The sequence below is a fragment of the Neolamprologus multifasciatus genome, chromosome 11 (genome assembly GCF_963576455.1).
Source record: "Neolamprologus multifasciatus chromosome 11, fNeoMul1.2, whole genome shotgun sequence".
In the NCBI taxonomy this organism is placed as follows: Eukaryota; Metazoa; Chordata; class Actinopteri; order Cichliformes; family Cichlidae; genus Neolamprologus; species Neolamprologus multifasciatus.
In genome coordinates this window covers 8,425,677-8,451,055 of record NC_140449.1, presented here as the reverse complement: position 1 = coordinate 8,451,055, position 25,379 = coordinate 8,425,677, and the positions used below count along the sequence as shown (strand labels likewise).

Below are 25,379 nucleotides of genomic sequence, written 5' to 3'. Positions count from 1 at the left end.
AAATATAAGACAGACTCCGAAATGTTCTTATCCCCGTAAACGTCTGGAGATATGGTTTGCAAAGACACAAGACAGAAGGCCTCTAGATGTTAGTTCATGTGCTAATAAATGACACTCATATATTATATCAATACTCCATCTCAAATGCATTGAAACACATTTTCTTTTCTTCACCAAAGCTGATGCATCCAGATAAATACTACACGCCTGAAAGGGTCCTTGGCCACTTCAAATGTCAATAGATTTTCTCAGTTTCTCAGTCAGAAGCCTAAAAGCGTTATCTGTGTTCTTGTTCCAGTTCATAAGTTTAATAACTAACCATTTCTACAACAGGCGGGCCTGCACAGAGCGGAGCGGATAGTGCTGCGTCAGGAGCTGCTTTAGCTCAGTACGAACAAGTGTGAGGAAGTGAGACAGAACTTTTACACCATCCGTTTTCTTCGCTTTCAAACAAAGAAAATTCAGCAAACCTTCGTTCACTGAAATGCATGCACATCACCAGGTATTATTTTTTTATTTATTAGCTAAAAACAGAAAAACTAACTTGAAAAAATTAGAAAAACGGTCTGTCAAGAAGCACTTCTACAATAGTGAAACTCTCTGCAGACTCCTACAGGTAAGTGATTCGTTTAATATTTAACCAGTCTAGCTGCAAAACAGCAGAGATTCAGACTCCAGCTCAGCTTACACACCCATTACTCACCCTCACAGTTGTTTTCACTTAATTAGACTGATTAGCTCTGTTTTCAGGAGTGGTGAGTGTATATTACCTTTGCTGGGGACATAGATCTGTTTACATAAGACTTATTTCCCTTTGGAGGCTAAATACCAAGTCTTTATACCATAGCATTAAATTTTATGGTGCAAACTTGATCCAGGGTTGTAGTAGTAGGTTTTTGGGGTGGGGGTGGGTAGGGGGGGGGGGGCAGTAAAAGTAATGTCCTCTGAAGTGATGGAGACATTGTATATTAGTGGTTTGGGCCTACGACCTTCCACAGTGACCTAACCTGAATCTGATTAAATACAGATTTATTATAATACAGATACATTAAAAGAAGCACAAAAGTGACATATTCTTCCTTGAAAAATAAGCGTCTCCTGGTACACAGCTACTGAAACAATGACTGTGTCTTTGCTGATGTCCAGAGCTCCCAGTAGAACACCATTAAATTAATTCAGTATTACTTTGGATTGGTTCAGTGCAGAATAATGGAGACGCCTGTGATGATTATTCACATCTCACTGATTCCATTAGACTGCATCATGACCATGTGCATGTGTAGACTGCTAAAACACACCCCCACACACTAAAACCCACCAACCACTAGCATTAAGACCAGATCCTTCCAGTCCTGCAATTTGGATCTGACATGTTATTCCAGCCCATCCCACAGATGCTCAGCCTGACTGAGATCAGGGAAATAAGGTGGCCAAGTCGACACCCTACAGCTGTCAGGGTGTACCTCTGTAATGAAACTGGGGGTTATGTGTTTAGGTACAAGCAAAGGTAACATCCAGATAAAGTTTCCCAGCAGAATATTGCCCAGAGCCTCAAGCCATGATGTCATCAGACCAGGCTAACCTTTTTTCCTTTGGACCACATTTGGCAGGTATTAAACCGGAAACACCCACAAGAGCAGCAAGTTCAGCCCTTGCTGTTACCCCGGACCATGCACTGACCTCCTTGAGTTGCTGCTGTTCCCTGCCACACACTGTCCCATATAGTAATTTATAAGATCTGTTATTTATATTTTAGTTATTTCAGTACTTAGGTTTACATTTATTTGAGTATTTATTCTATTTATTTCAGCTGTTTTACCTATTGTTCAGTAGAATGCTGCATATACTGAGGCTTACTGTAAAGCACTGTTTCATTTGTATCATGTCACATATTTCAATGACAATTAAAGCTGAGTCTGAGTAAACGTTGCTGAGATCTTCACACTTGGACATTTATCTTGGTTTCAAAACATCACCTTCAAGAGCTGCTATAATGTGTCCACCTCCCTGAAGAGGGCCACTGTAACAAGTTAATCAGAGTTAATCACACTTCTCCCCCCCCCCCCCCCCCCTTCTCTCCCGCTCATTTACATAGTGTAATTATGAAATGATCAGGAGCAACACAACAACTGTGTCTACAACTGATCAAATGAAGCCACAGTAGTTCTAAACAAACCAATAATTTGCCCTGTCAGCACTGGCCTGGCAAACATGTCACCAATATTGGCTACACAGGCAGTCATTTTTGATTTTTTTCAGTCCAGTGCATTTTATCTATCACATTAGATATGTACTGGTGATCTAATAATTTTAGTAAAACATTTTATTTATCCCTAACTAAGTTATCTGCTAAAGTTCATCAGAAATAACACACTGAGTCCATGTCAGCCTTAGTAAGAGTTAGGGGTGGGGGGGGAAATCAATACTGTGTAGTATCGTGATATTTTGTTTGCTAATAATGTATCGATACAGGGACAGCAGAAATCGATATTTTGTTACAAAAAAAGTTTTTGTGGACTGGAACATGCTCTGACTTCAGAGCATGTTGATCCTTTTTAAACATGACAGTTTACTTAATTAAAATAAAACATGTCTTAAATTAAAATAAGTTTAAAACTTTCTTTATTTAATGTAAAATTATATTTTGTTTTAATTTAGTTTCAAATTCTTCAGTTGCTGAAGGGGCTGCATAGTTTTCATAAATTGCATAGTTCAGAATAGCTATAATTGTACCAGATGGTTGCATTCGGTTAAGTTGGACTAGACTGTAATACAAACCGTTCAGTTTGTCAACAATACAACTGACTGAAATGAGAGAAAGACTGAGTGTGAGACTTTGATATTAGATAAAATGAATATTGATAAAGTTTACCTTTATGTACAGAATCTGAATATCGCAAAATATTTTAAAAAATTGCAATAATATCGTATCGTGGGATGTATGGTGATTCCCACCTCTAGTAAGAATGGCCAAAAGTATCGAGGAAACAAGAAAAATAATTTTAAAAAATCTAATGAAAACACAGAAATATGCTTTTATAGAGTAACACGTCTCATTTCTGTGAGCGTACAGGTCCAGGGCACCTTTTATTAGATGTAGGATTCATTTCAATTCTGCACACACACACACACACACACACACACACACACACACACACACACACACACACACACACACAGCTGGGTATACTTAATAGTACTTAGCTCCTATAAGTAAGACAGAAACACAGGAGGAGAACATTGTGTTTCAGGCAGGGTGGAAGGTAATTCCCTCTCCGTGTTGTACTTTGTAACGTAGGGAATCAGATCAGCGTGCCACAAAACACACTTTACTGCTATGTTTTACAACAGTGACCATTTTTGGGAAATGTTCTTACCATTGGTCCGGAAGGTCCGATCTCTCCTCTCTCTCCTTTCTCCCCAAGAGCTCCCTGTAAAACAAACAATGTCACTGCGGCTGGGCTGGACTCGTGGGCCTCGTGATAGCCACGGACTGGAAAAGCCGACATCAGTTATCTTAATAAGATGCCGGGCCATTTCTTTGGACAAGATCCAAGAAATGTCTGGAAGTCTATTTGAGGCATATGTCAACATTTGTCCGTTCACAACGGCAGGTGGTAGACAGCTTAATATCAAGTGCAGTCATAATTGCACACATTTCTGAACTTGCTGAAGAAAGATGGGAACAAACTGCAAAAAGCACACGTCCAGTGACCGGTTATCATAATTCAGTGAAAGTGCTGCTTGGGAATGACAAAACTTGATATGTTACTTGATCCCAAAGTTTTATTTTTGTTATTACAGGAAGTTGTGTGAGTTTCAACATTAAAGCAATTGTGGAAAAATCCACCTTTACGCCAGTAAAGTCTTACCGGAGGCCCCTGAATGGAGAGTCCGTTGGGTCCTTGAGGACCAGGTTGCCCTGGGGGTCCAGAAGGGCCAACTTCTCCTACGGGCCCTTGAGGTCCCTGTGAAAAACAACACCACGTGGAACCAAAGTAGCAACTTTAAGTTACATATAGTAACACAGATTGGTGAGAAAGATAAACCCTGTGGTTCTTTAGTCTGACCCCCTGAGGATAAAAATGTTTTTGTGACCTCCTCACTCGTCAGAATCTGGAATGGCAAAAGTTAAGAGTGCAGAACACGACTGCAAAGTCAGCAATAAAAAATGTCATTTAAAGGCATGACAGCCTTTTACATCAATTTAACCGTCTGTAGCATCTCCTGATGTGAGACTCTCTGTTGGAGAGATAAAGGAACTGGCGTGAGTCGGGCTCAGAGGCTCACTTTCATAAACAAGGCTAAAAAGAGCGTGAGAGCTTTATAGCTTTACTAAATATAAAAGCGGACACGATCGCTGCTTCTGTTCAGATCGTTCTACACGTTTTTGATCAATTTAATCTCCAAAGAATGTTCAGCATGATGTCCATCCAGTTTAGATGGTTGCCATCCATCTGAAGTCAAGTCTTTGCAGGTCATTTCATTGGTGTGTATGGATTACAAACCGAGTTCACAAACAGGAGACAGAAAAGAGAAATTCCTACAAACCACGACTGAGTCACAGTATCTGTGGCTTGTTGGCTGAGCGGCAGCAGTAGCCAAAGTAATCGTTGCTCCAGCTGTATTTATTATTTTAAAGTTCAGCCTTAGAGGTTGTTGGGTCATGGCTGCCTTATCCATGCACATGATCAAAATAAAGCATGGATCAGATATACATGAGTGGAAAGGAAATAAAAACAAACAGAGAGAAATGTTATTTTTTTATCTCATATTTAACTTAATATTATTCTCATAAAAATATTGCACCAGACTAAATCACTTTAAGGTTTATTTTGCAAAAAGAATTATTTATTTTGCGTTTTTTCCACCGTTATCCTGTAATATGTAATTTACTAAAATGAATTAGTAGCATTGAATAAAGATGAGTTCAGGGAGGAGCATACTGATGACACAGATGTACGAATGCTGTTAGACTGATCGGGCAGGAGTGAAAGTCTTGATCCACCAATCATTTCTTTATATTTTGCCAGAAAAACGGGGAAAAAGTGCAATAAGTTATTGAAACACATGCAAACATACATGTAAATACAGTATAGAAGGAAAAACTAGAGTTTGTAAAACTTCCTCTGAAAAAATAGCCCGCTCTCACTCCCGAGGCCTAATATAATTCTGATTTGTCAAGTCCCACGGCGTTCCAAAGGAACGCGAAAGCTGACCATCTGCGTATGCTACGTGCCGGGTTATGGATGAAATCCAGTAGAATGATGCTCCTGTTGTAATACATGTTCCAGCCATGTATTCCAGCCCTAACCTTATCCCTAACCTTAACCAGCACTTAACAGCTCTCTAAGTCTCTAAGTCTAAACTGTAATAGTGTTTTCCAAAGTGATTTAAGTAAAATGAATGTACATGTGTGGATTCATTCCAAATGGTTCTCATGTTTCCTCATTTTTTCCGATCTCGTAATCTAGGGATGTGTTGGGTTGGAAGTGTAACATATTGGCGATTTGTCACCTAGCGTAAAATGTTATGCTTTGGGAGTGAGAATGTGTTGTGAAAAAAGTAGCACTGCAGTCTGGCTGCTTGGAAACAAAATCTGTAGAATCTGAAGAAATAAGGGGTAAATCGAGACCTTTGCACAGCACTGTATATTAATATCCTCTACTGTGTGTGTGTGTCTGTGCCTGCAGTACAGAAAGCCACATCTCTCTTCATAGCTAACACAATGGACTACTTGCACTAGGTAGTCCATTGCACCCATGAAACACATCACATACAGTCATTACTGACTATATGTTGTTTGGGGTTTTTTTTGTGGGACACTTCATGTGTCGCACTTGACGTGCTGTCGCTGATGTAAAAAAGTGGGACATATGGTTGTGATATACAACCTTATTTCCCTGACTGACAGTAGTGTGGTTTTCAGCACAAGCTGCAACACCAATGTCGCCTCCTTCGAAGAAGAAAAAGCTTCAGAACTTGTTTTTCTAAGATTAAATTTGACTCATTGGAACTGAGTTTTGGTTCAGAGAAATTTCCACCGGGATCAGGATCTGTAGCGACTGCTGCAGCTGGATGTTTAGTAACAGTCTGGATCAGATCATACCAAAACCGGAGCAGATGCAAACATTACAGTCAGTCAGGATGGCTGCGAGTGGAGTTAAACTAGACAAGTGAGATATACCCTTGCAAATATCAGCTTCCTTTAAACTACAGGTATGTAACCTGAATGCTGTTGAAACTCTTTCAAAGTCAGATATTTTACACTTTCATCACTGAATGTGTCATTAAACAGAAGGCGATGGTTGCTTTGTTCTTGGACCCACTGGTGTGGACCACCACGTGCAGAATACCACACAAAAATAAACAAATGATCCGGGCATCCATTTAAATTTATTACACAGTGAGAGACAAACTCACTGGTTTTTGCAAACTGATCCACCTTCATTTCGTTCATGCAGACTTCAGTCTGGCTGAACTGTGACAGGTGAAATCATGAGGCTCTACTAAAGGGGTCAGATGCCATCCAAGAAACATATTTCGCAGTTCAAGGCTCAATTTATCCCACACATCAAAATTTTGTCTGGCAAAATCCAGTCTCAACATTATTTTTTAACTCATGTGGCAATTCTGCTTTGCCACTGTGGAACATTTTTCATGCCTTAACTGTGTGAAATACAGTAAATGTTCAAGACTGTAGCAGGACAATAGTGTCCCAGAATTTAAGAGCATTTTACAAACCGTCACTCCTGGCTCGCCTCTGTCTCCTCTGGCTCCTCGTATGCCTGGACCACCCTGAAACAAACACCAGAAACACACGGTAATAACAGAAATAAGAAAAAAACATGGGTTGTACGGATGTAAATGTATCAAGACTTCCACTAAAACATGGAAACTGGGGTTTATGTTTAAAAATATGCTAAACGCAGAACGCCACGTGTCTTTCATATGAATGGATTGTGAGGCTCATGGACAGAAGCCAGCGCTGATCATAATGCTGTAAACTGCTCCTGTGAGCTCTACACTTTATTACGCTGCATCTGTGACTAACAGCGAGAATCTAAAGCCATAAACCTCGGGCTGACCCTTCTCGAGGTTTATCCAGGGACAGGCAACACACATCTGCTAATCATTGGCCCATTTGGGATATATCCTCTTCCTGTGTTTGCTTAACTAGGTCTGCCTTGGGAAGCTGGGGGCAACTAGGTAGTTCCTGAAGTATTTAACCAGAGGAGACAAGGGTGGGAGGAATATGAGAAGAGACATGCAGATGTGGTAAAAGCAAGAGGTCATTTTCTTTTTGATAATTTCTATCAGTTGGAAGTCAACACCAATCAGTTTGCTTTAATTGGTAGATGTAGGATTGTCTCTTTTAGATGTAGTCAGTGCTCTCCGCAGGGATTCCTTATGTGTGTGCTGGTCTTGGATTATGTACTTAAACGTAAAGTGACAGAATTTACAGGCTTGATTAGTTAACAAAACCATAATCAAAGTTTAATAAAGGCGAATGTAACAGCAGACCAAGTTAACTAAATCAAAAGGGTTTTTTTCAGCGTGTTTTTAGTTTTCGATGTGGAGGAATACTCGTTGTTAGACAGCCAAAGGTTTCCTGGGCCACAACTCTATTAACAAACAAACCTACAGATGACAGCCAATATCCCAACATGAAGCTTTGAATTGGCATATTCATTTTGTCAGGTAGGACAGGAATGATGACAATGACCAATGACCCCTAGAATTATTTTGAAATACTTTGAATCAGTGGTGAAATGGGCCTATGACGACTGTCTCTTTGTAAAATTACATCAGGGGAAAAGTAATACTTAAAATGACTGGGCCTGTTCATCAGTTCAAAAATGTATTTCTGTTGTTTTAATGGATTCTTCTAAACAATCAGAGCACTTGCTGGAGGCACGGAAAAACCTGCAGAGAAACTGAAATGAGCTTCCAACAGTAACAGCACATGTAATTACATTTGGATTTTTCCACGAGACTTTAATGAAAGTGGAAAAAACGGAGCAATTATTGTTTAACTTAGCAATTTTATGCCGAAGGGAAATTTACATTTTTTAAATAACGCTTGGAGCTCAAACAGCATGGGCACTATTCATTTTGAACAAACAGACATGGCAGGTTGAGCATGTCTTGCTTTCCTTATTTTAGATTGATTGTTGACTGACGTTCAGCGTTGAGTTGAGTCTGTGCCAAATCAGACGGCACAGATTGCAGTTCAGCTCAGCCAATCAATAGTATTTGAAATGCTGAATTGTGAAGAGGTCTGCTGCTGCGTGAGGCAGGAAAAGACGTACATCTGGCAGTGAATGCAAACATAAAAATTACTCTGAGGAAGAAAGGCTCAGCATTGTTGTGAGTGATTACGTCCGTAGTCTGCACCCTGGAAAAATACAGCAGACAAAAGTGCATTTTCTGCTTATTACAAAAACTTTCTTTCTGCTATTACAGTTTCTTATTTGGCTCCTTGTTTTTGTTTTCATGACATTACTGAAATTACCCATTTAATGTTTTTCTACAATTATGCCAGTGTGCAAAATATTCAACTTCTAGGTGACCACTTTTACTCGCTAGCTGATTGCAATGGTTACTTGATGGGAGGCAACCTGTTTCTAACGACTGTGGTCCAACTTGGACTTATTACAGTCACTCTCAGACAGATTAGCAAAGTCTTGCAAATAATTAGCATCTAATTTATAAACACAGACTGATACAATCTACAGACTCACTTGAAATCAATCTAAGTAAGTCTGCCAGGATATGCAACATCTCTGCAAGATGTCTAATTGCAAGAGAAGATTCGACTGGACTGGTGACCGACTGCCTGTATTCTGGTTTATAGCCCCAGTGCAGTTGTGGTCAGAAGTTTACATTCACTCATCGTTGAGGATGAATGTCCCAGTAATTTTAGTTTTTTAAGGAACTGTTCTTTTTACAGGGTGGAATGCACAGCATACATCTTTGAAATGCAATGATATTTCCATCCTGCAGCAACTACGTCACTATTTGTTGAGGAATTTCAGAACTTCTATTTCAATTTCAAGTCTAAGAGGCTGTGGCTGGACTCTGAATGTAAGTAGTTACAGTGTTAATAATATGTTTAATGTAAATGTATGTAGATGGCAACAGATTTACGATGTTCACCAATTTAGACTAAATGTAACTGCCTACTTGATCCCATTTAATCGCAAACTGATGGCTGACAAACGCCGTCTCACCACCTTTTTATTGCCATCTTTGTACCAAAGTCGATTGGTGCTCGCTTGCTTTAGTAAGAAGCAACCGAGTGCGAGTGATTGCAGACCAATTCCCCATCTTTGAAGCAACCATTTCAAATGCAACTAGATTGCAAGTTCATTTCACACAGTTGCATTAATTAAGCCAACAAGCCACCTCCCGTGCCTGTCCCAGCACCCAGGCTGAGGGCAGCCTCAACCCAGCCTGACCTCCCTAGAGGCTTGGAAGAGCTAACCAGTCCACCTGCTACTTCACCACTTCCTCCACCTCCTGACCCAGCTGTATCAGGCATCCATCTACCTGATACACGTTTATTTTACAGCTTTATTTGATTGAGCTTAACCCCCCCCCCTTTTTTTTTTTGAGAGAACAAAGTGTTAGCAGTGCAACAACAGAAGAGTAAATCTGTTTTCACAGCACACGTGAACCGACCGTTATATCGTTTTTAACAAAGGGAGTTGTGATAAATTTTCATCCTTTCTCTAAATCCCAGTGACTACAGTGTGCAGTTTTAGCACAAAAGCAGCTATGATTTCGCCATCACACCATTCATCTATTCCCATATCCTGCAGTTAAAAGGTGATTTAAGAAGCCCATTCAATGTGGGCGAGAGTAACAGACACAGACAGAGCAACAGAAACAGTTACAGAGAGGCATAAAACGACAATAAAACGAGAGAAAGAGCCCCAAGCTGGAGGAGGAGGTAAAATAAATAAAACATAGAGAAACAATGAAAATGAGAAGCTAAGGTATTTTCTATGCTATATTAATCTCTGGAAAACAGAAGAAGCAACAGAGACTTTATATAGAAAACATGAAAGAAACACAGAACAATATGTAATCCTAAATATTACATGAGAAATTTCAATTCTTTGGTAGTTTCCCCATAAAATGTGAATATTTTATACAACATAGAGCTTTCCTCTGTTATAGAACTGGCGGTTTAACAAATCCAGAGGGAGAGAGCTGTGACCTGTGGATATAACCCTACCAATGAGAAAGCAGAACTGGCTCGTTGGACAAGGAAAAAAAACATAGGGGGGAATTTTACTTGGCTGTGATAAATGGAGTCGCCCAATAATTACTTTCTCAAACTATACCAGTGTGGATCTACACCCCTCTCCTCCTCCGCTACCCAAAGGTGCCGACAAAGACAAAGAGAGAGAACCTAGGGAGCGATAGCGCAAATGAAAGTGGTGAAGAGAGAAAAGAAGAATTTAGACAAAAAGTCTCGGGCTGCAAATGAGCTCATTTAGTTGCTCTCATCTCCCGACCTCTTTCTGGTACAACCTGCGATTGCGTGAGAGGAATACAACTGTTCGGCATGTACACCCCAACTCTTTCTAACATTCAGCCACCCCAGAGAAAATGCCTCTAAGAAATGGAAAAGTGTCTTCAGGCATTAATTGATGAAAAGAAAAAAGACTTGTTATTGTGTATATGTCACAAAACACAGGGTAGACTCTAAAAGCACTTTTATCTACCCTTTGATATTTTGTCCTTTTGTGTTGCTGGATATATTCACCCTGTTCCATCTAGAGTTTATTCACACTGTGATATATTACATACTTAGATGTCTTTTGCTCTGGTCTTTGTGATTTTGTCATAAACTATAGTTAGACTAAGCTACTGTATCTGAACTGTGAAGCAGGAGGTAACAAATTTGATTGGAAAAGTATGATTATGCAGAAATCAATTAACCTTTCCCTGGTAAATTTAAGGTCTCAGTCCCAAAATTAACATCTTGCTGAATAGAAGTCCTATGTGGAGTAAAATCGACATTAACTTTAAGACTTGAGAAAAGCACTGACCGTAACTTAAATTAATTCAGTCGAAGTATGTTCACATTGAAAATGTTGGATTGACTTTGACATTACGAGCAGTGTCCACTAATGACCATCCAAACACTTTTTCTTTACTTCTGTAGACTTTTCTAGTTGATGAGAGTCTTGGGAGACTAGATGAAGCGAATGAGTAACTGATCTAAAGAAAGAGTTCAATTGAGTTTCTAACAACACAAAGAAGGATAAAAAGCAGAGAGCAGAGGAAACATTTAAAGGATTTCCACATCAGAGTGATTTGTTCATAAAAGGCAGAGTATGAGTGTTTAAGTAACTACATTAAAGAATAAATGTGTATAAATATTTTCTTACAGGTGGCCCAGATGGTCCTGGAGGTCCTTTACTGTCCTGAGAGCAGGTACAGGCATGAGGCATGGGAGGGCACTGCTCTTCAACTCTCTGAAAAGACAGTTCACAGAATGTGTGTGCAGTCTCTTTGGTCAATATTCAGGTCAGGCTTGAGCTGCACTAAAAACACACATAAACAGGCTTAGACTTTGCCAGAAAAAAAAACAGATAACACTTGTAAAACATGCTATCGTTGGCCAGTTTGACTTAGGTGTTTGGATCAGTGTTAAATTTACAGCCCAGTAAAACTAATATTTATCATATTCAACAAATAATTTAATAACTCATATCATACTTTGGAGTTCTTTGGACAAACCAGCTAAAATTACATCTTTTTCTAACAGAAAAACATATCTTTCCTTTTAAGAAAGTCAAAAACAATGTATTTTCAGTTTAAATGCAGCATAAACTCTTTTCTTTATTATTGCTACACAACTGCATAATTATTTACAAACTGTAAATGCAAACAATGTCCTTACAAAGTGCATTTAAATAAAGTTATTTTCAAAAATATACTTCAATGCGACGGAGTAATCAGTACTTTTTGCATGCCTACTTTTTCATTGAGTAATCTGTACTTTTGAATGTAACAGAGTATGGAGCATATTTGAAAATGCAAACACTCAAAAAAATCAGTAAAAAAAAAAAATCATGAATTTAGTAGTCTTGGGATTTTCATTTCATTCTTCTTGTGTATAGAGGAGCCCGATTACATAAGGACATTAAGTTCACTAAACCATACCTGTCTTAACCATCTGTTAAAAATACAAAATAAGCTCAAAACGCTGGGTCCCAGCCCCAGCACACATTCTAATTGCCAGCTAACCACTAGCACTGAAGGCTACATGACCCACGTGAAGACCCGAATTCTGAACCCCTGCCGACAGACTCCGACTTACTCAAGGGCTCTGCTAAAAACAGCCCATTGTTGCAAGGTAGTTACTAGGCAACACGGTGATATCATAATTTCTACTTACCTGCATGCCAAGTTTGGCTGCTCAACTCCTCATCATGTAGGAGGAATTGGCAGCCAAAGAAACACATAGTTACACAGACAGTAACTGCCATGCATTTTATTACCCAGTGATGTGTTGATAACACTCAGGCCTCAGAGAAATTGGTTAGTACGTTGAGACATTGCATTTTGAACCCTATTGTACAGGTGTGCAATTAATTAGTATCTTAGTGTTTGCTCGATGGATTGCATTTTATGCCTGGGGCGTTAATTGATTGGTGCTACCATAAAGGCAGACAGACACTTTTTGTATATGCATAATACGCAACTGGTCTCATTAAGAGAATTTCTTTTACATTAAACTAAATTAATTGAATGAGCATTTTGGCTTTGATTGGAACCATGCTTATCACTTTAATTATATGGAGTTTTAATATTCTGTGAATAATGCACAGAACCAAATACCAATACCAAATTATCTCATAGAGTAGGTTTAAGTAGAGGGAGAAATGTTACTTACCAATGCTGGCAGCTCACAACACTTATCTCTGCTGGCCCAGGAAGTACTGCAGATAATGTCAAACATCTGGAGCTGGAACTGTAAACACATGTGCATGTATGAGTACATATGGATACACACATAACCTCTGCATTAATACTGCAGTTGCGATGTACATTAGGTAAATAAAATGCTGAATTAAAAGAAAAGTTGCATTAGAAACTGATTTTTTGTAATGCTGTGTTTCTGCGTTGATAAGAAGACAGACAGCTTGGCTGCTTATGAACTTTAATAACAAGCTGAAATGTGCTGGAGGACAGATATATGGAGTCTAGCTGATTGCTTTAATAAACAAACTGGATGTTCTCAATGCTCCGCTAGTCTTGGCCTGGCTATAAATTATGTCACTGGCTTATGTCTGATTCATTTCGAAATTTTAGCATCAAAACTTAAGAGGGGCTCTGCTCCCGTACACTGTTTATTTTATTAGAAAAGCAGTGTTGACATTCCCAATACCTCTAACTTCGTCAACATTGTTTCCAGTGTAATGCATATACAATCAGAGACAACCTATTTTCGGAAACCCCCTCTCAATATTAAAAATAAATAAATAAAGCAGTTTCATCTAGGAAACCGAGTTCATGCTGAATATAGTAGAAAACTGTATTTCTTTACACTGTTGCATTATTCCTATAATCATCAGGTTTACTTTGTCAATTATAATGATGGGATGCACATTTGTTTTCAGATCCGCTGATTAAAGTCTCAAGGTCATTAAACAAAAATCTGTTAAATTACATTTAATTTAAAAGATACCCTTTTAATTTAAAAGATACCCAACACCCTTATTTACATAATATCATCAGATGATAAATAATACCATATGCAGTTCAATTTATTGGGAAAATGTATGACAGTAAGTAAAAACTTGGCTCAGAGGTTTTTCATTCCTAAAGACTGGAGCGCTCCCCTGCTGCTGATGTGGCACAGCTTGTAATTATATATGTAGTGCTTCTATTGCAGCACCGCAGGGGGTCTTGGAATTTAAGAGCCTGTGTTCTTACAGTAAAGCTGGAACTAATGTTAAGACCAAAAGATACGGACTTGCTGTGAATCGTTTGGGGGTTTGACCCATTTTCATTTCAGAATTTGAGCTCACTGACAAATGTTATACGTCTCATTATACCCTCACCAGAGCCTTTATTAGGTCCACCTGTTCAAGTGCTCGTTAAAGCAAATATCTAATCAAATGCATGGCAGTAACTCCATGCATTTAGGGATGTAGATATGGTTAAGATGACCTGCTGAAGTTCAAGTGGTGCATTTGAATGGGGGAAAAAAAGGTGATTTAAGTGACTTTGAATGTGGCATGTGTCAGGTTTTGTATTGTTGATTGTCATTTATGCTTAGAAATATCTACTTATATATGCTTAGAGTTTTATAATTAGTTTTAGATTGGTAGAGGTTTGATCCTTAATAGTCTGCAAACTTTGTGTGCATTCCAGAGCACTCTGGGAGCATGGGAGAGGTCGTACCTTGTCTTATTGTTTTATGGTAGGATAAACGTATCTATATCTGTTTTAGTCTAAGTGCCTTTTGTTTAGATGAACTGCTGGACTTCCAGACCAGCAGGTTTAGGGAAGGCCTTATGGGGTCACACTCTGACCCCAACACACACACACACACACACATGCTTACACAACGCACAGGCAAGGTATTCTTTGTTTGTATGTATACGTCAAATGTTAATGAACCTATGTATATTCATGTAACCTCAATAAAAGAGCAGTGTTACGGGGGAGCGGACGAGAGCAACTGGGGTCAAGCGAAGGAGCGGCGCTTGTCCGGTTCTCTCCCGTGCACGAGAAACATGAAGAACTTTGCCTACTCGTGTCTTGCTTTGCTGTGTAATTACATTGTCTTCAACGTTCCAGCGAATAGGTTCAAGCTACAAACCTATCAGCATGGTTGTTGGTGCCAGACAGGCTGGTCTGATGTATTTTGCAAGCTCATGATTTAGTATGTTCCAGCATAACCATCCCTAAGGTTTACACAGAATGGTCCAAAATAGAAAAAACATCCAGTGAGTGTGTATCTGAGTAAAAAGTACCTCGTTGATGCCAGAGGTTAGAGGAGAACAGCTGGACTACTTTAAGCTGATGGGAAGGCAACAATAACTCGAATAACCCCTTGTTACAACCAGTTTAAGGAAGAGCTTAAATTGGTAAAGCTCTGAAGGTAAAGCGAGTCAAATCTGCATGTCAGATGGGGGACAGCAGCAGAAGACCGCACCACACGGCACTCTTGTCAGCTAAGAACAGGAAACTGAGGCTACAGTTATCACTAGTTCACTAAAATGGGAATATTGGAAAAACATTAGCTGGTCAGATGAGTCTCAATTTCTAAGGGATATTTTTTGACACACTTTGGGCCCTTTAGTACAAACAGGGCATCATTTACATGACCACAGTAATACTCGGCTGGCCTCCACAGTCACTACATCATTCACATCACGGATGTGCGGCTGACATATCTGAAATCACTTTGTGAAGCTGTCATGTAAACATGGACCAGTATTTGAGAGGAATATTTCCAGCGCCTTGTTGAATCTGTACCAAAAAGAATTAAGGCAACTCTGATGACAAATCGGGGTTGAAACGGTTGCTAACAAGGTGTAACTAATGAAGCACCCAGTGAGTGTACGATTTTATTCTGTTACACTTGTACTCCTTTAAATCAACTAAACACAAAGTTAATTACGAACACGAACATGTTTACGATTGTTTCCAGTTCAATTTGTTGCCACTTGGAAAACATAGAATTGTTTTTTGCAAATACTGTTGGCAACCCAGTAGACATTTTTTAAATAAATAGCCATTTTCTTCACTGGCAGTGGAAAACAATCTGTTAGGTAGAGAAAATATAATTAAAGAGCATTTATCAGCTAATATTTTTCTTTGGAAAAGCTCAGGAGTATACATTTACTACTGGTTATCTTACCTTCATCCCTCACTGTGTCTGCCAAAAGCTCTTTTTTTTTTGAGTGCCTGTGCTATTTAATGGGTAGAGAACAGCTAACGCAGAATATATAAAGCACTTTGTGCATTTCCACTTGCTATAAATAAAATGAACTCCTACTGAGTGACTTAATGAAATGGTTGTGAATATTTATGGCTGCCACTTAACAGGCCATAATTATGCACACACGCACACACACTCACTCAGGTGCCTGGTCATTTCTGGTAATTTGAAACAGATTGTAAAATAACTCTAGCAAGAAGCAACTCTACCTTTGCCTGTTCATTTTTCAAGTCATCCTATCGGCTGCTGTCTTGAAACAAAACCTACATCTGCATTTGTTAATACACGCTGTAGTCAATGCTTCCTTTTTACATTGATCCAAACAAGTATTCATACTAACCGGAGCAGAGCTGTCTTGTCTACCTCTGGATCGAACCGTCCTTCCGAGGACCTCCATTCCATCGGTGGTGATGTTACCAGCTGCATTAATGTATTTCTCCCCAACCACTGAGCAATCCAGCACCACCTTCACAGACGTCTTGCTGATGGTTACATGGAGCTGAATGGGCAAAAAGATAATTGGTTGCATTAGAAATGCTTAGGCGGTGTGTGCCTGAAATCACTCACACCACACTATATGGAGCACTACATAGAGTTTACCATTTTGCAGGGCTGCCCAAACACACAAATAGCTACACAGACGTCAAATGGAGCTGCTGATTTTAAGTGAAGTACTGTCACAGGTAGTGATCAGCCAGAGTATAAAACATCTGACTCCCCTGAGTGTGAATGTTCCAGAAGAGCGCGTCTTTTTACTTACTCATCAGTCACAATGAGTTCTTTTGTGTATGTATTTTCTAATAAAACAGGTCTAAAAGCATCCATGCACTTAAATTACCCTGTCTGAGCTGAGGGCCGGATGCCTGTGAGCTAAAACTGCCTCTTTAGAGGAAACCACTGCCAGAGCCATGAACCGTGAAATTCAACTGGTCACACAGTTAATGAGCAAAGAGGGCAGCATCATGCTGAAGGACAGGAATAAACTAGACTATTAGTGTCCGCATTATTCACAATTACGTGAACTACTTTGCTCTTTCACATCACTTAAGCCAGTTTTAAGCCACGGGATTACAAATGCATGTGTCCATGTGTCTAAATGCATGCACAAAGCCACACAAACAAGCTACAGCTAATGTGGAGTTTGACAAAGTTCATATTCAAGTGTCAGAGACCATTCATCAGCTGACGCGTACGCGCCCGCTTTACTGTAGAACGACTTTCTGTTCTCATCCCCTGTTCTGCACACTTCACTGGGCATGAAGGGTGTGTGAGTGTGTGAGTACTACACTTTTATGATATAAAAGATGATGAAATCCTCTAAGGTGCAGACATTTTGCCGACATTCTGTGGCATTTAGTGGTTTCAGTTCAAGTTAACATTGGTGTTTAGGGAATGAATGAAGGCCAGTGTGTGTTTGTGTGTGCAGAAAAGATGTCAGTCACTCACCTTCTGGGTGGCTGGATTTCCTAAAGCAATGACTGATTTTCAGGCTAAAGACCGATACACTCTTCCCTTCTTAACAGTGGATTCCGTGAAATCGGAATAATCGGGTTGACAGTTGCAGGAAGCAGATATTCGCTGTTTACTTGTCATTCACTGTATTTTGCACTCATGATAAACAGACAAATGTGTTTTTAACTATTTAAGAGTTTATTTTTATAGTTTGCTTGCAGCCTGAGCACTTTTGACCAAGCACATTTAAAAAGCCTTTGGTTAGGGATCACATTTGTGGAATAACAATCTTGAAACAATCAGCTACCTTGTAGTGCTGATTTAGCATTTTTAATATCTTTTTTGATTATATACGTTTTTGTACCCATGAATGGTGGATGCAACAAAAAGTCTTGCCCCTGCTATCCTCTGTCTATCCAGTATCCCCTGAGGCTTAAATCAGCAGACTAGCTGACAGGTTTTTAGATTGATATTAAATTTATTTTATTGCTTTCCTCATTGTTTGATGACTCATTAAAAAACAATCTCTGAACTAAAATAAAGCCCCTCTCCACGTATAATGCACCCATCACCAATTACTTAGCTGCTCTTGTCCTGTGACAGCTGGGATAGGCTCGAGCCCCCACAACCCTGAAATGGATAAGCAATTAAGCAAATGGATGAATCAGTGTCTAAAGCCACTGAATTCACTAACATTTCATCGTCCCAGGTTGCCAAATTGCTGCCAGTATCTTCCAGTATCTATACCCTAAGACTTGGACCGGACTTGTGAAACTCTATTTTCTGTCAGTGTAAAAATGTTTAACTACACATTTAACATATCTTATTGTAAGAAAAAGAAGTGCAATTTAAATAATACATCTCTGCTGTGGTAAATGAAAGAAATCTGTCAGTGCAGCTCTTTGGACTTAAATTTAAAGAAATAAAAGTGTAAAATTACAGAAAGTAGCTCAATGGTCAGACTGTCCTGTAATTATAATTGACAGAAAATATCATTTTATTAGAACATGCAGGAACTTTTCTGTCATGTCTTAGTTGATTACTTTGGTGCAGTATGAAGGGCCAATGCTGGAGGTCTTTATTTATTTTAAAGCCATAAAATGAAATCTTTATAATACTTTCTAATATGTTTTATATTGCTATAAAACGTAAAAATACAGTTAATATTTTCCAAAGCCATCCTATGGGGCCGATTGGTGAATTTGCAAGACCAATTCAGGACCCCAAAACTTATGCTTGACACCATTGTCCTACGACGTGCATATGAAAGTATCATGACTGGCTAGAAGTTAAACATGCACAGTTATTTGTGAACAATCAGCACATGCAGCGTTGCAAGCGTTGCCTTGCTTGTATTGTTTCCTCACTTGAACTAGAACGTACACAGAATTTCAATAACGCATAAAGCCTTATTAATAATTAATTTATTCTTTATATCTTTTTAAAAAGACCTTCAATAATGTATATAGCTTTAAGAATCGTTGTACCCTTCATACTCTTATCCGTAGCTCATTCTTATAGCTTATATCTTACTTTTACACTGAAGCTTACCAGTTGTTTTAATAGTTTTGTTCTCACCCTGTTGATTATGTGATGATTTTCCACAGAGATTCATCTCGAAGGGCTGCACTTGATCTCACATCATAGTTAGGTAAAATCAACTACATCCTCTAATACAGCGGTCTCCAACCTTTTTTGCGCCACGGACCAGTTTATGCCCGACAATATTTTTCACGGACCGGCCTTTAAGGTGTCGCGGATAAATACAACAAAATAAAACTAGTACCGAAAAAAAGAAGATTTATTCATAACACACGTGAAAAGACCCAGGAAAACCGAGTTAACGATAAAAACAATAACAAAATAACACTGAAAACCGATAAAAACCCTGAAAACCATACATTTCACACCTGAGCCTCAACTCTCGCGGCCCGGTACCAAACGACTCACGGACCGCTACCGGTCCGAGGCCCGGGGGTTGGGGACCGCTGCTCTAATATACCAGCAAAGACCACCCATTGTCACTGGCCATGTGGCATCCCATAGAGAAGGACCCAGTAAAGACTACACATAGAATTAAAAAGATGAGAAATGAGTGACTTTAAAACTACCTTCAACATTACGAGAGTCCTTTGTGTTTGTATTTGTCCACTCGAGACACACGCATACACCTAACAAGAGACCTAACAACAATTATAACTTATCAGTGCGGAATAAGAAAATAAAGTAAAACAAAAGCCATGGCAACAATAACCAAGTATGGAATTTAAGACATATAACTAGCATAATGCTTTTTGCATTGAGCTGTACCTTGCGGGTCAGATGGCTGGCTGGAGCCGTTCACAGCCAATACTGCTGCCATAACATGATAAATTACTCTGTTGGTGTCTCCCTCTCGTTCTCCTTCACACACACGCTGCTATTTTCTGCTGTCTTAAACATCAGCTGCATGTGTAATATAAAGTACCTCATTTGTTTGTATCTCCTGTCAACAGACAGTTTATTTCACTTTAACTTGTTTTGCTTTATTTTTCAGGTTAAATAAATAAATACATTTGTGACGGTGTGTCTGACAGTGCTACGCTATGACTTGGTTGATAAGGAGTCTCACAAATTGAACTCAAAAGTACTTTGATATCAAAAAACAAAAACAAAAACATAACACAGAGCTATCACTATTATAATGGCTCTATATGAATGTCAAAATAAAGTAAAATATGTAGACATTATTATCTTTGGGATTCAATTATTATTATAGGCTTGGGTACCTGCCCCTTTTATGTGTGTGTGCGTGTGGAGTCCTGCCTGCACCCCGCAACAGTAACATTTAACTACAAATCACAATATTGCTAAATAAAAGGATCTGGCTTGCACATGACTACCATTAACCAATGCTCGCCCTTGACGGCAGAGCGTGCAGGTTATGAGCTGGGAACGAGCTCGCAAAGAGCACCCGGATTTTTTGCCACCTGGGCGGTGCAGAGCTGTGGGGGAAACACAAATTCATTGGGAAACCAGTAAATAGGGTGTACAGCTCACACCATAGTCTATAGCACACAGGAGTATTAGGTTTTTACATACACGTTGTTAAGTTGTCTTGTGGCAACTGACGAATTGAAACAAATGAGCGTGCTGTGTGTGCAACAGCGCGATAAAACATTACCTGTCCTTTTATTAACTGCACAAGTAGTGGTGTCATTAGCTGCTAACTAACTGGGTAAGGGTGTCATGGTTCTGTAGCTCTGTCCACCTTTTTAGGGAACATATTTAGTTTTAAAGTAAGTTACCGGGCTTTTCTCCGCCTTTCTGGAGGGCTTATATTTCATTAAAACTATCTAATATGCATGTCCACATAATTATGGATGATTATAATTATGATATTTAAAAAACACACTGTTTTAAAGAAGTTACATTAAGAAACAGATATATTAGATTAATATTTCAAATATGACAAAATACTAATTTTACAGCAGCAGAATTATTGTATCTCTACAATTTAAACATTTAATAAGCTTTCTGCCTGCACAGAGTGGATAGTGAAACAAAATCCTCACAAATACATTATTTTATATTTATTCCTTTATTTTTTTTATTCTTATTATTTTATTATTATAGTACTAGGAATAAATAATAAGGGAAGGATTCTGGCTCAGCAACATGATGAAAACTTGTGGCCATAGTATACACAGTATTCTGGAGAAAGTCTAAAATGTCACTGTATGTGCGTGTGCGTGTGTGTTTTATGTGTATAGATTTTTTTTTAGATTATTCCTCATGATATAAGATTGTCCAGACATGCCCTGTAAGGACAGGAGCAGGAAACAGTGACAGAATGAGCTGTGTGAGGCTGATAAAGGCAGTGGATCCTTCAGCAGCTGGATTACAAAAAGCACCAGTAACATTGACACATGTACCAGTTGTTGCATTGCAGAGATCCTCAAGTATAAAGACAATAATAAACACAATTGTTTTGGTTCTATAACATTTTTCTATCATTACTTTATTATGGATTAGGTGTTGTTAAGTGTGGAAAATTAAATAATAGATTAATGTAACAGCAAATTGTGCCTTGTTCTCTGATGGACAGGAAGTGGAGAGATAGATGAGATGAGGAGATGGAAGGAGGAAGAGAGGCAAAGAGTGACTCACAGGCAGAGCATTTCCCACAGTTTTTTTTTAAAATTTGTTGCTTTATGTTTCCATGTGCTGTCACCAATCTTTGGATTTTATTATTGTCTCATAACACTTGTTTAATCAGAGACCATCTCTCCTGTGGACTTTAAATGTCTACTGTCTCAGATCAACACAGCCCTGCCCTCCAGCACTATCAGCAGCAGGAGCAGCAGTAACCCCTCAACAGCAACACTGTACCCATCAAGAAAAACATGCTACAGCTACGTTTGCGTTGCATTGTCAACACCTAATGACAGTGATATAGTATGATACGATTCCATATTCGATTCTTCATGAATGTGGGTTGTTGTTATTCAGCCTGGTTCTACGTGCCCCTTTTTAACTTCAAACATCTCTGCATGGCTCTGAGCTTTCACCTGGACTCATTTCATGCATTATTGATTTATTACAGACTGGACATAGAGGGTGTTGGCTAACTTATGTCTTATCGCCTTTATTGTTTAACCTCTGCACTGATGACTACAGCTCTACACAGCCTGGCTATGATCCGGATAAATTTGCGATTGGTCATTTTAGATAGCATTGACGTTTTTGCGTTGTTGATTTTCTGATGTTTTGTCTATGTCTCATCTGGTGCTCTCTGTGCCTGATAAATAAAGTCTTTTGTTTATTAAATTTGAATTATCGCTTTAACATGAATAAAGTTGGATTCTTAAGTTCAATTTGTATCTGGTTTTGTGGTTTTAACACAGAGATCTTCACACCCTAGAAGCAGATTTATTTTTGAAGAAGGGGGAGGGGAGGATGCCTGATTACACATGAAGAAACTGTTGCTCTTGCATGTGTTTTTTATGTAGTTGCAAGAGAAAAAAAAGTTGTCTAGCTTATACTGTATGCTGTAAGCTGACCATACACTGATTATCAAGCTAGACACAAGTAGAATTGACTAGAAGCCCAATCCTATAGTACAGTATTAAATGCTCAACTTGTTTTGTCGATGTAAACAATTATTTGGCCTGTAACTGGGTCTGGTTTGACAATTAGAGTCGCTGAAAAACAAACAAGTCTTATTATTCCTGTCTTTATGAAAAAGATCAGTGTACATAATGAGAGGCTAGAGCAGATTTGAGCATTTTTACTCTAGCTCTGGTAAAATAAACATTTTAAAAAACAAATTTAAAATGATGCCTTTATTTGAACAGTCACTGCAGAGAACAACAGGAAATGTAAGAGAACAGTATGACATGCATCAAAAGATTTACCAGCAGGAAGTGAAACCATGGATGTACATTATGAACCTTGTGTATTTTCTATAGTCTTCTATAGCAAGACTAACATCACTAGTATTGGATTGGGTTTATCTGTCAGATAAATATAGAAAAATCTAGGAAAGCAGAAACAAAATAAATATAAACAAACAAAACTGTCCCCTAAACCTCTCCCACAAGACAAGAATGGTCCCTGGATGTTGGACGTTACTTGTAAAGGGTTACTGCCCATCTCTGGTCATTACCCACATGTTGAGTCCATGCATGTATATGGGCTCCACAGATCATTTTCTCTTCCTGTTTTATTTTGATAATATTTTTGCGTCTGGTGTTTGTTTTTTTATTTGATTTTGTCCTCCTCGTCTCTTCGTCCTTGATTAGTTTCAGCTGTGTTCCCCACCTGTATGTATCCATTTCCTGAGTCTCCCCCTGTCCTGTGTTTTATTTTCCACATTGTTGTTCGTTTCCTTGCTCTGTTTCCCTGACTTTTCTGAGTATGTTTGTAGTCTTTGGAATGGTACCCTGTCACCATTCGGATTTTGGGCTTTCTTTTTGGTTTTCTGGAACCAGAAGTGTTAAAGCTTGTTTAAGGTTTATTCCTATCTCAAGAATCCTGCACTTCTGTCCATAAATGTGTCCTCCACACAACAGTTCATTAAACACTGATGCACTTATGGTTCAAACTCTCTCCAAGGTGAAAATCCTTTGCTTTTTACACTGGACAATAAAAACGTCTTACTTCCTACAGGGACTCTTTTTACTTCCTAGACCAAATAGTTTATGTTCTAAAGTGTTTTGTCAAAGGTGGGGACCTACCAACATTCATGAATATGGATTTAAAATAATAATAATAACAATCAATAAACAAATTAAAAGTGCTTCTTTAAACTTAGTGAGATACGGTGGATAGCTGTAGAAAGTAACAAACGTACAGGTGGAAATTTCCTTAGTGTCGTTTTTTTTACAGCGCACACAACCACAGCTTTATGTGCTGCTTGTAACTTTTTAATGCGGGGCATTCAATCATTTGGGTCACAGAAATAGCGTCCGCACAGTTTTGGAGCAAAATGAGTTGTGTATCGCGGATAACTTTCACCTCTACTTCTGTGTGTCTAAGTGTTAAAACTCCTGATCATATCCATTTCTTCCTCTGCTCTCCTTTCTCTTCCTCTACCTGTTTTTGTTCCCTCTGTGTACAGAGAGCGAACACACACACATGCTGAGTGTATGTTTGTGTGTGTGCTTCCATCAGTGCCAGATCCCGCTGAGTATTCCTGCTTTCACATGAGGCGTCTTCATATGGTAATCCCTTTATAAAGGACCCACAAACATGCACACACAGACACACACTCCTCTTATTCACTTGTCATCCTGTCTAAATGGAGAGGGAGACTTCCTCTGGTCAGGCAGTCCTCTGCATCTGTTCCCTCTCTGAAAATTGTCATGTTCTCTGGGAGGAAGGCGAGAAACAACAGAGAAGACAAAAGGCAGAGAGAATGATGGACAGCTACTCCATGACATTTGAGAACTGAGATAGAGACAGTTAGTGGGCTGCTGTTGGCTTGTTTTCAGCAGAAATCCACAGAAATTCCAGGCAAAATAATGTTTATAGAAACTTTTCTTGGAGTTCTATTCATTTGTCAAACAAACATCTAATAGTCTTTAAAAAATAAATAAATAAAGCAAAATCTAAATCCGACTGGTTGAATTAAAAGAGCTCCTGAAATGATCGGCACTCAAAGAAAAACGTGCATGTAACGACAAAAGGACTGATTATCATTATTTCGTTTATCTCGGCTAATGTTGTTTTGCAATGTGAATTAGTCATTTCCTGGGCCTGCTGAGGCTAAATCAATGTCATTATTTATTCAGCGGGGGCATTTGCATCAGTATTTTTTTTTTTTTTCAAAATGCTCTTTCCTCTCAAGTGAGCACAAAATTGTCTTCTGTTGGAGGAAAGCGATCAGAATCTGCTATTTTCACTCAGTCAGAGTAATTAGATACAACATAATTTACATAAAAATGCTCAGACGTAATCCCAGTCATCGAGGTAAATATGAAATGCCTTTGGAAGAAAATCATTTGGGTGGGATAAATAATACGGTTTCTCCAGGGAATAGGTATGACTGCATAAACAACTACATACCTTGTTCTAATGGTGTACTCATAAAATCTACTTTTTTAAAGGGATTACACTCTAAAAAAAAGTCACTTGTGTTGCACTGATTAAAGAGACTGTTTAAAATAAGATTATCCTTGTTTTTTTAAAATCACATCAAAAATATTGACAAAAGTCCACAATAACCTTATCACAGGAGACCATAGAAATTACTTAAAGGTTGTTAAAATCTGCAGTTTTACTCCCACTTTGCACTCTCCACTGTTTTTTTAAAAAAAACAATCGGTGCAAGAAAAGCAGTGGAGAGTGGGAGGGAGATAGGGAATAGGAAAGGGGGCTATCATCACATTTTTAAACACTCTCCGCAGCAGTGCTGACAGATTGAGAGAAAAATTTCAGCCCAGGAGCCTCTGGAAAACCACCCAACAGG

At 38.8% G+C, this 25,379-nt stretch overlaps 1 protein-coding gene across 4 annotated transcripts in view; it reads right to left on the bottom strand.

The window, feature by feature from the left end:
* The window catches only part of LOC146507774 (collagen alpha-1(XIV) chain-like), a 166,872-nt gene that overhangs the window by 35,721 nt on the left and 105,772 nt on the right, over window positions 1–25,379 (bottom strand). For all 4 annotated transcript variants that reach the window (XM_085176444.1, XM_085176441.1, XM_085176442.1 and 1 more), the window contains exons 34-39: window positions 16,317–16,475; window positions 12,917–12,994; window positions 11,406–11,492; window positions 6,745–6,798; window positions 3,873–3,968; window positions 3,378–3,431 (exon numbers count right to left, since the gene is read on the bottom strand). In XM_085176444.1, coding sequence (XP_085032570.1) covers window positions 3,378–3,431; window positions 3,873–3,968; window positions 6,745–6,798; window positions 11,406–11,492; window positions 12,917–12,994; window positions 16,317–16,475 — 528 coding nt within the window. The remainder of the gene's footprint in view (window positions 1–3,377; window positions 3,432–3,872; window positions 3,969–6,744; window positions 6,799–11,405; window positions 11,493–12,916; window positions 12,995–16,316; window positions 16,476–25,379) is intronic.